Source organism: Dermatophagoides farinae, chromosome 1, assembly GCF_024713945.1.
Source record: "Dermatophagoides farinae isolate YC_2012a chromosome 1, ASM2471394v1, whole genome shotgun sequence".
NCBI classification, from domain to species: Eukaryota; Metazoa; Arthropoda; class Arachnida; order Sarcoptiformes; family Pyroglyphidae; genus Dermatophagoides; species Dermatophagoides farinae.
Window position 1 is genome coordinate 6,032,735 of NC_134677.1, and position 12,475 is coordinate 6,045,209.

Consider the following 12,475-nt stretch of genomic DNA (forward strand, 5'->3'; position numbering starts at 1 on the left):
TTAGTGGCATTCTCAACTGAAACTTGAGAAAATTGCTTTTAAATAGTAACGAATAGTGAAAAAAATTACTACTAAAGATTCATATTCTGCTGTTCATTTGTGAAATCCATGGTGAAAAAAAATGATAAAAACCGTTTTATAAATGATGTGTTTTCTTTTTTTTCCTCTCAATCGAATGGAACCAATTATTTCTTTTGTGTATAGAAGCAAAAAAAAAAAAAAAGATGCATGCATGCATATAACGATTTGGCTGTCAACTGATGTGATCATTATCATCATCAAAAACATCATTGATGTTAAAATTTATTCACACACACACACAAAACACAGTACCACCAAGAATTATTAGGACGCCCAATCAACACCAGACGTTTTTCAATCCATTTTAGATTTCTTTTAATTTCTCTTTTGATCAGGTAAATGAAGCGATGATTCATGATGGTATGATATCATCATCATCATCCACACACACCCGATAATGATCCAAGGATGGTCGTTATAGTATAGTTTATGCAATGGTCATACCTTTTTTATATGAGATCGTTATATTTTTCCTTTAGGATAAGTGTAGGTCATTGACCAAATGTGAATGAAACACAACTGAAAAAAGGGACAATTATTCGAAGGGTTTATTCATTCATTCATTCATTTATTTTCAGTTTTTTTTTCAATTCTGCTTCATAGTAATATGTGGGTTCTGTAATCACAATTCTTTCAATTTTTTCTGTTTTATATATAATATAATAATATAATGGTCATCATCATAGAGATGAATCATTGAATACTCAAAAATTTGAGAAAAATGAATAAAAATGAGCAAAAAAAAAAAAGAAAACCGGGCTGATTTAATGTAATTAAAGTATTAATGTAATATTAATTAGTTTGTTTTTTGCTTTCATTTTGTGTTTGTTTTTTGTTGTTTGTTGATACATTCAACATTACAATAGCTACCACATACACACACACACGCACACACAGTTGATCGGATTAAAGAATTAAAAAGTGGGGAAAAAAAATCTTGTCAAGAATTTTTTTTAAGGTCTGTGTGTATACATAGAAAAACAAAAACAACATGTATCAATTGATCGAAAGATGAAGAAAAAAATCCAGAAAAATAGGGCGAAAATTGTCCGTTTTTTTCGATGTAGTAATAATGATTAGAGCAAAATAAAAAAAAAATTATCCAAAAAAAAAAAACGGAAAAAATATCCAGGAATATATTATGACGAAATGATATACAATATGAAAAAAAACGAAAAAATAAAATAAATTGACAAAATTCAATTCAATGGTATTAAATGCATAATTTTCCTACAAAATCTAAATCAATATGTATGTACGTGTTTTTTAAAGATGTGTAATTGAATGTAAATTGTTTGTTTGTTTGTTTATGTTTCCATAATCAATTAATTAAAATTAATAAAAAAAAATCATCATTACAATATATTAATTGAATTAAATGAAAAAAAATAATAATTTTGTTTGTTTGTTTTGTCATCAGATAAACATAAATGAATAAAGTATCTATAACCAAATAAATGTAAACGGATGGAACCGGATGTGGGAGAGCTCAAGAGATAAAAAAAAACCGTACGTAAAAAATATAAAATCTTCGAATGATTTAAAATTAAAAAAAAACAAACGATAAGATGGAATAGATGATAAAAGAGAGAGAAAGAGAGAATAGAAACAAATTTCATCTTGAAAAAACACCAGAATAATAAAGTAAACAATGAATGCCATTCAATGCAAGCAAATGATTTACATTATCTCAAATTAAAAATTAATAAAAAAAGGCAAAAAAATTTAAAAACGAAAAAAAATTGTTTGTGTGTGTGTGTGTATGTGTGAAAATGATCTGAATATTGAATAGATTTCGTATGCTCTGAAAAAAAATTTTCTTAAATTAATTCAATAAACTGAAAACTCGAGAGCATTCAAATGAAGCCAACAAAATGTTTGTATGTTGTAACCTTGTGAATGATCAGAAAACGATATTGTATAGGGTATTGAACAACAAGGATGAACAAATTGATTTGATGAAATTAATTCGAAAATTGAATCAAAGTTTAGCTTGCTTTTCTGATGGTACAACAACAAGTAATTTTTGAAGGAATAGGGTTGAATTATCTATAGAATTGAAAAAAAATTTGATAATTAGAAAAATAATCAGTAGATAATAACAAGAGAAAATTTACCGAAAATTGCCTGTAAGAATCGTGGTTTATTTTTCCAAGCAATGAATATAACGTATACTGGAACGCCAGTCAAAATGATTAGAGCTCCAGTAAGAGTTCCTTTTGGATCAGCAATCATCGGTACAATGGTTATGAATATTGAGGCCAATATATAGATTGTTGGCCAAATTAAATTGACACGAATTGGACGATGTAAATCCGGTCTTTTCCATCGAAGATATGGAAGACAAGCTACACCAAGACCGATGGCTAACCATGTTGCAAAACCAACATAATTGATCAATGCATAGATATCTTTTGATGCTAAATAAATCAATGACAATAAACACATGCCAATGACAGCTGGTGTCGGGGTCAAATGATTCACTTGAATCATGGCCAATATTTCAGGCATTTGTTTTTGTTCTGCACCGGCGAAAAATAATCTATAATAGAAACAAGTTGAAAATGATTATACAAAAAAAAAATACAAAATATGTACTGACCTCGATGAAGTAAACAAAATGCCATTCACACCTCCAAATGTAGACATGGCGACAAAGACCGGAACAATCCAAGCCATCCATCCATATAAACGTTCGGCAAATGTCTTATCAAAGAAATTAAAAACATGAGCACATTATAAACAACAATATCAGCGAAAAAATGATGATAATGATAATAATGTAAAAATAGCTTACAACTGCGACAGCTTCAGCAGATAAAACATCGGCAACGCTCAATGTTGAATGAAAAGCAATGATGGTCATTGTGTAAACAATTGTGACAAGCGAACATGATATGAAGATGGCGAGGGGAAGATTTCTGATTTAAAAAAATGAAAATTGCGAATTACAGAAAAAAAATACATTCGATTTCCAATATATTTTCATACTTATGAGGATCTTTTAATTCTTCAATGACAAAATTCAAATAATTCCTGTGAAAAAAAAGAATATGAAAATGAAATGAATATTGGAATTATAAAAAAGGTACATACCATCCATTGTAAGCAAACAAGCCGGAATAAAATGATAATGCTATTGTGGATATATCCACATTTTCAACTAAAGGATCTTGTTTAAATGTAAAATATTCAACGTTTCCTGTTGTATAAAAATGATGAATGAATTGATGATTAATCGATTTAGTTAATCACATAAATCATAATCGAACAAACAAACAAACCTTTGAATAATTGAACGATGCCAGTAATAATGATGGTACAAAGGGCCAATAATTTTCCATATGTGAAAAAATCCTGTACTCTTGTCGACCATTTAACATCCCAACAATTTACAAATGTAAGCAGACCTATATATTCGTGTACAGGAAAAAAAATCAACGGAAATGAAAATTTATTATTTATGTCTTCATATGCTAAAAAAAATATTTGTTATGTTGAATAATAATTGTCTAAATTGATAAATCCATACATATACAAACTATAGCCAATAGTCTGATTGCAAAACCGGGTGGATCACAATCCGGATAGAATGGACGTAATGTATAGAATGAAAATGCCAATGCAATAATGGCCGTATTACATGGTCTTACAATCATACATTCGATCCATAATCTTAGGAAAGCAATAAATGGTCCAAAACATTCCATTATATATGTATAATCGGCACCAGTTTTAGTTATCATCGTACCCAATTCAGCATAACAATAAGAACCAATTAAAGAGAATATTCCACTACTAAGCCAAACAATAATGGCCATATTAACACTACCGGTACCGGAAAGTACACCTTTAGGTGAAATAAATATTCCTGAACCAATCATACAGCCAATGATTACATTGATTCCATTCATAAGGCCCATTTTAGGTTTCAAACATATAGCATCATCATTAACATTGTTGCTTTTTTGTTGTTTATCATTCTTAGTTGATTTATCCATTCTGTCGAACGAAAAATTTGTTGTTGAAATTCCAACGAATTGAAATGATAATTTGTTTTCAATCAACACCTGCTCACACACATACACAGCAACAATTAATGATGTTTTGGATTTTATTTCACTTGGAAACCAAGAGGATAATTCAAGTGAACACACGTTTAATTGATTCTATCTAATTGACATTATTTAGTCATAAAACAAAAAATATCACAAAACAAGATATGAAATGTAAAATGTTCACTGATTTTATAAAAAAAATATTCAAAATAATTTTCTATCTGACGAAAGATCTAGATTGAATAGATTTAATCAGTGGAAATAATACGAATGTTGAAGAATTTGGAATGATGACAAAAATGTTTTTTTTTTGTTTCGAAGTAAAATTTAGCCAAATATAGAGACCCTTGACTAAACAGAGCATCACTTTGTTATATAATCAGTACCGGTGACAGGATGATTGTGGAGCTTTGGCATCATTCGGATAAAGATTTATCCACAATGTGACAAACTACGACAATGATATACATGCCTCAACAAAATTTTTGCATTTTGTTCACTGATAGGTTTTGTGAGAAAAATGTGCTTTTCACATCATGATATTCATCATCATCCTCATCCCTATCCCCATTCCCGCTTTTACTCATTCATTCACACAAAATCAAAAGACAAAATGCCAAAGTACAGTGCCAAGTAGAAGAGGAAAGAAACAAAAAAAAAAACAAAATAATATCCAATTGCTTTCAAATCGGCTAGCAGTTCATTGGCAAATGATGATTATGATGGGGTGGTCTGGGAGGGGTGTTCTTTTTAGAAACAAAGAAAATCAAGATTTTTTCTTCTTGTTCTTCATTTCTGAATATAATAATCATAAAGTTGTGGTTGGTCTGGCCATCTTGGTTGGTTTCAGTTGATTTAGTTTGTTGTCAACCTAACAAACTATTCGCCAACCAACCAACCAACAACCACCTGATTATACTGGCTTATTATATAATGACATTCATTCATTGTGATTTGTGTATGTGTGTGTGTGTGAGTGTGTGATATCGAATGCGACAAAGAGAGCGACTAAGAAACAGAAAGAAATACATAAAAGAGAATAAAGAACGGCGTGAAATGTAGGAAAAAAAATAAAATATTTTATCCCATGAACATGGATGAACATAAATTTTTTGTACTATACATGAATATACATGCAAACAACATCATTGTATGATCATATAATCATTCTATATTATGGATTGTTGTTGTTGTTGTTGTTTTGGAATCAGAAGCGCTAAGCACGATTTTTATATATGGTAAAAAACCTCTCTTTAATAATAATAATGATGATAATGATGATGATGATGAAGATTAAAATTTTGTATGTAGTTGCCGACAACGACAACGACGGTGACAAATCTGTTTGTCGTGTAATATTTTTTTTTTTTTTTTTGGAAAATTTTCTTCATCTTTTTTCTTTTACCATCTATTCAATTATCGAATAAAATATAAATGTGTAATAACAGGATTTTTTCCATACGTTTTTTATTCTCATTCTCTCTCTCTCTCTCTTTCATTATATGTTTAATTTAGGTTAATGATAAATCATCATTCATCATGATGATCATTATTTCATTAATGTCATCGAAAAAATTATTCTTTTTTTTCTGTTTTCAGTTTATCGTCGACAAACTATTAGATAGGAATTTAACGATGTCACTGTCGTATAATATTATATGAAGATTTGATATGGATTTTTTTCCATTTAAATCTGTATATTATAACATTAACTGGTGAAAATTAGCCTTGAAAAAAAGAATTTCGATTTTTTTTTAAATTTCTATAACACACACACATACACGCAGATATTAGACAGTGATTCTAGCATCGTCATCATCGTTGATTATTATCTCAAGGTAGAAGAAAAACCTGATGATATCATTTCCATCATCATCATGAGTACAAACCTGATCATTTTTTAAATGGTATTTCATGTATATAAATTGAAAAAAAATAACTTTCCATATTAGATTCAATGCCATATTGATTCGAAAAAAAGTATCAAAAAAAAAAATGTTAAAATTGTCAATATTTAAACCAGTTCCCATGTGTGTCTGGAGGTTTGGATGATAATGAATGGAAATTTAAAAAAAAAATTTCATTGTTACGCCCATCCATTTGATACTTGTTTTTTTTCGATCTTATTTTTTGTTATTATTTTCACTTGCACGAATAGGAATAAAAATCATAAATCATCATCATCATCATCATTGGAACACACCATTCATTAACCATCATTCATCATCAAAGAATCAACGACCTGACATTTCATCAAAAGAGGGCAAAGAAAAAAAAATAGAAACAACAATGTATGCACCCATGACATAGGTCAAAAATTCATTTGCATTCATCCGTATAACAGAGGATTAATGTTTTTTTTTCAAATGCCAAATAGAAAAACAAATTTCATTTCATTATTTGAAAATCATCAATGAATGAATGAATGAATGACTATGGTTGATGAGTACAATTTATTCTTTTCTAAAGACACATAATATTATCACCATCATCAATGAATTGAATACAAAAAAAAGAGAGAAATTCATTCAACTTTTTCATTTCTCTCTCACACATACTCACTTATTCCTAGTCATTTGTCATAAATGAATATTTATATACAAATAGACTAGAATCCTAAATGGGAAAAAAATAATAAACTTGATAAACAACAAGACAACAAACAACCCAAACGAAACCAAAAAAAAAACGAAAAATGTCGCCAGGGTGGAGAAGCAAATAAACAATTTTTTCTTTCCTAGACACAATGAAATAATTGATGCAACAATCTTGTGACTAGTACACACACACACACGAACACACATATAGACATTCGCATCGTTGATTACATCAGCCATTCATGTGATTCATTCATACATTCTAAAACGAAATAAAAAAAAATGAAGGCGCCAATGATGAGATCATCATCATCAACAACAATAACAAACAAACAAAAAAAAATCAGTATGAAATTAAGTTTTTATAAACTAAATAATGGTTTGAATATACAATTTCATTATTCAACAATTTAGTAGATTAGTAAAATATATACAACAACAACAAAAACACATACAAACAAGATGGAATGATGTAAGCGAAATTTTTTTTTTTCTATCCATAAACCAATTTTAACAAATTCACTTTAGTTTAATTTATTATAAAGGCAACAAATGAAATGAAAAAAAAAATCAAACGGTTGATGCGACATCGATGATTTATATGTGTGTGTGTGTTTGTACATCCGGTGTTTCTCATATAGGAGACTAATAATGAAACATTATTAAGATGATGATGATGATGCGGAATGTGAAACAAGATAAAAAACAAAAAAAAAGTTGCACATAGATTAATCGGAAATTTTTTTTTCAAAATATTTTATTATGGCGCCAAATTTTTTTTTTTGTTTCCTTGATAAAAATCATCTCTAAACTAATATACTACTATACTGCTTTCTCAGCTTTTCAACAATCGCTGTATTTGTGTGTGTGTGTGTATGTATATATCTTGCTTACTTTTCGAATCGATTTCTCATCGCCATGTCTGGTTACTATTTGTCTATTTTCGGGTATATGATGAGTGTGTGTATATTTTGTCTCCATTACATATATGGATATATCTATGGATGCATAGACACACACACACACATACACACAAAAAAAATGAAATATCAAGAAAAAAAACAGAACACCGGAAAATGACATGATTATCAAATGACAACAAATTTATCGGACATCAAACATCATCATATTATTGCTTAGTAGTAGAAATAATAATAATGTCCTCTATTACACGTGAATAATAACCAGAAAAAAATATGAATATATCAAATCATGTATTACAACCATTAAAATGATGAGGGCGTTTTCAAAAATTTTTTTTTTCTCAAATGAAAAATCAAAAATATATTTGTTGAAACAAACAAACAAAAAATTTTCACTTACCAATACAAATACAGGCCAAATAACGGACAGCATCGGCGGGTGGATCGCAATCAGGAAATATTGGACGTAAAACATAGAATGAAAATGTCAATGCAACAATTGCCTGTGAACAAGGTCTAACAATCATGCCTATTTAAAAGACAATGACGTGGACGGTTTATAAATTAAAAAAAAGACGATGATAAATTAATTTTTTTTTGTTTTATGGAAAAAAAAATTAACAATTTAAATGATTAGACAATTTTTTTTTTATAAACACACAAACACACACACACATACATTCAATCCAAAGACGAAGAAATGCAACGAATGGCCCAAATGATTCCATGATGTAGGCATAATCGGCGCCAGTTTTTGTAATCATACATCCTAATTCAGCATAACAATACTGTGTGTGTGTGTGAAAAAGAAAAAGAAATTTGAAATTTTAATTTTTATCCAAAATATTAGATAATAATTTTGCAAAAAAAAAACTTACTGCACCAATTGTGGAAAATAAACCACTAATAATCCAGACAACCAATGATAAACCAACACTTCCGGTGTTTTCTAATACACCTTTTGGTGATACAAATATACCAGAACCAATGATACTACCAACGATGACAGTAATACCATTCAATAGATTCATTTTAGGTTTTAAACAAATAACATCATCATTTGCTGCCGTCGGTGCTGCTGTAGTAGCTTGACCATCCGATTCATCATTTGATGGTGATTTATTATTAACTGGTGTTGTCATTTCAACATCACGATTCTGTTGTGGCACTATTGAATAATTGTCTGCCATTTTTCTTTGTTTATTTTTCAATGTTGTAATAGAAAATTTATAACTATTTAATTGAAAAATAGCAAATTTTTTCTGTTTGTGTAAAAACAAATGAATAAATCAATAGATGTTAAATGGTATTTACATGAAATATTATATCCAAATGATCGAAAAGCTATTGAATGACAATATGATGATGATGATGATGATGATTGATTCACGATTGATGGTGATGATTTTTAATGGTTTGAGAGTGAGAAAATGTGACAACCGGAGCCGGCTTCCAAATGAATGAATTTTAGTTTGTATATGTGTTGGCTTTAACTTGAATTCAAATGACGTCTATGATGATGATGATAATTGCGCACACCACACTTGTATAGTAGAGATAATAATTTGAAATAATGAAGAAAAATCTTTCAAATCAAATCGGTCGAATTCAAATGACATTGATTAAATCATCATTATCAATGGAAAAGAAGAAGAAAAAATCGTACCAATGATAAACATTCGAGTTCGAATGATTATATAATGGCAAATGAGAGCGAACAAAAAAATCACATCAGATCGTTTTTCTGTTATACGATATAAAATTTCTATATTTATATGTAAAACATATAAAGGTGGGTGGAAACGGAATGTGAAAATAATGTTTCGTCATTCACTGTTGTCATATCCAAAAATATACAAATGTTTGACAAATAAAGGCGGCAACATTGTAGGTAGAGATAGTAGGAGAAACAAAAAAAACAAAGCAAAAAAAAATGAAATTTGAAATTAATGAATGAAATCACCACGTGGTTTTTTGTGACACTTTCAATGAATGGTTAAATGTTTTGAATTGAAAGATTCTAATTACATAAACAAATGTGTTTGGTATGAATTATTTCAAACCATATGTGAAACAAAAACAGGACACATACAATACTAACATTCACAAATACAAATGACCAAAAAAAAGAATGAAAAATAAAAAATTTGATCCACTAAGGATATATTTTTATATTTCAAAAAAAAACAAAACCATAATAACAAAGGAAAAAAAATTCTGTATTTTCTGATCATAGTCGTCGTTATTCTTTGTTATTATATTGGTCGTTTTAAATGTCTGATGAAATATATCGATTGTCTTGATGCAGCTAGTTTATTATTATTATCATCATCAAATTGTTTTTTTTAGATATATATAGAACATGGTATAAGCAAACACAAACACTGGCATATATTTATATTTATATTTATATAGAATAGATATATCCGAAATGAAATAATCGACGGACGAACAAGAACGAAACAAAAAAATGCGGATGAACTTTTTTTTTATATATTCAATTCTGAATTCATTCACATGCTACTTTGAACTTTCAATAACAAACACACATGAAATGTGAGCGTATGTGTGTGTGTGTGCGTGTTATGTTCATTTTTTCATTTAATTTTTTTTTTCTTCACTTCATTCAGTTGTTTTCATAGAACATCATCATAGAAAAAAAATTACAAACGCATACACAATACATACAAGAAAACGATTCATGGATTCACTTGCTCTAGTTATCGGATATACCCCAAACAACAGCAGCAGCAGCAGCAGCAATGGTTGAGATCAGACTCGTGGTTGTATTTAATGTCGATGTGTGTATTATATATAAATGTTTTGGTAAGCTTAATATGGCCTGCGTGTTATATTCTTTTCAAAGACAGCAGAAGAAGAAGAAGAAGAACAAGTAGGAAAAAAAACGGAGGGATAAACAGGCCGAAATACCGTATATGCCACGATGGTCACGATTCGGTTCAGTTTTTCATTTCTTGATGGTGGTTATAATTGTCATTACGACGACGATGATGATGATGATGATTCGGTGCTGTCTAAACTTTTTTTTTACATATATGTTATATATATTGTTGCATCGACGGCGACATTCATTCGAAGAACGGATAGCAAAAAATTTGATTTTGAAATATAATCATGTGGTGTTGTAGCATTTTATTATACACATTTGGCAAGTGGTTCAACACTGAACGGATCGAATGCCGAAACCAACGAAAAAAAGCAAAAGAAACTAACCAAGTAAGCTAGAATCACGCATGTAACTTTTCTCTCTTCTCTCTCTCTCTTTTTTCTTCTTTCAAAAAAAGATGTCGAGGATCATATATCCGACAATGATGATGATGTTTTGAGTATGTGTGTATATGTTTTTTAATGTAACAACGATCATATTTTATACGTACCGAACAACGAAACTTGTATCGAAGCCTGTATGTCTGTAACTTCGATATATGATTACGTTGACGATGATGATGATGGTGGTAGTTTTTTGGGTAGTTGAATTTTATATTGGTTAGAGAGATGATTTCACGAGCTACAGCATACCATACATGAATACATTAAATTAGTAGAAACACGTTGTACCACTATGGCGGGATTTTATAATTTGTCTATTGAATTGAATGACGAATAATGTCTATTATATCCATGATAACTAAATGAAAATGGATGAGAAAAAGATGGTGATGGTATAATTATAACATGGTTATTATATACTATAGCTAATGGACATAGCGCGCAGCATGACTGAATATTTTTCATTTTTTTTCTTTCGCTCAGTTGGGCTTCACCAATTTATTCGCTTACATTTTTGAATCATGATCAAAGATTTTGGTTTGAGTCGAATCTAATGGTTTTTAGGTTTTTTTTTCACTTCGTTTTTGTTTTGCTTACTGACCGGTATTCGAATGAAAATATAGCCACGTTATCGTAACTATATAAATATAAATGAATGATGACATTCGTATACATCGATGAGATAATGATCTTGTGATTTTAGGAAAACCAAAAAAAAACTAGATCAATGAATTTAGGACGCTTGCGCAATTTTTTTTTGTAAAAAAGAGATATCGTTTATTAATCAATTTAAAATTTGATCTACAAAAAAAACCAGAAACAATTTATATTTATCGTCTCGTTTTTTTTAAATCATTAGCCCAATCCAGTATTTATTCGGTTTCTTAACACAATTATTGTCACGCCCTTATAAAACATCAATATGGATATAATTCGGGCATATTTTCATTAAATATTCGTATTATAAAAACACTATATATTGTCCAAAATTTAATTTAGTTCATATTGATTTTCTATATCTCACTTATCATCTTTGTGAAACAAAATAACATCGTGCATCGAACCATATCTATAGATAGAAAAAAAAATTGGACAATTAATTTTGACAATTCTTGTGGCCAACACAATTATGATTGAAATTTAGGATATTTATGTTCAAGTGTGTATTCAACCAGAACACAAACACATACGCACGCACACATACACACACACACAGTAGCCATTAATGAAATGTTCATATGATCCAAATTTGGACATTAATATATTGTATTGTTGTTCAACACTTGTAAATTGATTGTAATTGATTCGATTTGACAATATCATTCAATAGTAAGAATGGTTTGGTCATATGGAAATGGACGATCTGCGATGTGGTTGTTAAAATAATTTATCGTGGCTTTTCGAACAAAAAAAAGTTTCGGTCATGATGAATTTAGAATGATTGAAAATAATCTTCACACTTGAGAAATTCAATCAATTTGTCAGCCATTTACTTGTATTTGATTTCCATTCGATAATAATTATT

General features: G+C 29.2%; 1 protein-coding gene across 8 annotated transcripts; it reads right to left on the bottom strand.

The window, feature by feature from the left end:
• Positions 1 to 628: 628 nt before the first annotated feature.
• LOC124492258 (Y+L amino acid transporter 2) lies at positions 629 to 11,025 on the bottom strand. 8 transcript variants are annotated; one of them, XM_047055100.2, is made up of 12 exons: positions 10,348 to 11,015; positions 8,974 to 9,492; positions 8,538 to 8,892; positions 8,339 to 8,447; positions 8,060 to 8,188; positions 3,366 to 3,491; positions 3,178 to 3,283; positions 3,073 to 3,117; positions 2,879 to 3,002; positions 2,684 to 2,787; positions 2,199 to 2,623; positions 629 to 2,130 (listed from the first exon to the last, which is right to left on the bottom strand). In XM_047055100.2, exons 3-12 carry the CDS (start codon positions 8,847 to 8,849, stop codon positions 2,063 to 2,065), a joined length of 1,548 nt encoding a protein of 515 aa, XP_046911056.1. In that variant the 5' UTR covers positions 8,850 to 8,892; positions 8,974 to 9,492; positions 10,348 to 11,015; the 3' UTR covers positions 629 to 2,062. The 8 variants fall into 8 exon arrangements, with proteins under 8 accessions (XP_046911056.1, XP_075592182.1, XP_075592191.1 ...); XM_075736067.1 differs by having other exon boundaries at positions 9,752 to 11,015; XM_075736076.1 differs by having other exon boundaries at positions 10,375 to 10,993.
• Between the last annotated feature and the right edge of the window lie 1,450 nt (positions 11,026 to 12,475).

Coding starts and splice junctions, on each gene's coding strand:
- LOC124492258 (XM_075736056.1), bottom strand. Junction 3,492..8,059: donor TTTGGCCTGTATTTGTATTG/GTAAGTGAAAAT, acceptor ACGAATATATAG/GTCTGCTTACATTTGTAAAT. Junction 2,624..2,683: donor ATTTTGTTTACTTCATCGAG/GTCAGTACATAT, acceptor TTTCTATTATAG/ATTATTTTTCGCCGGTGCAG.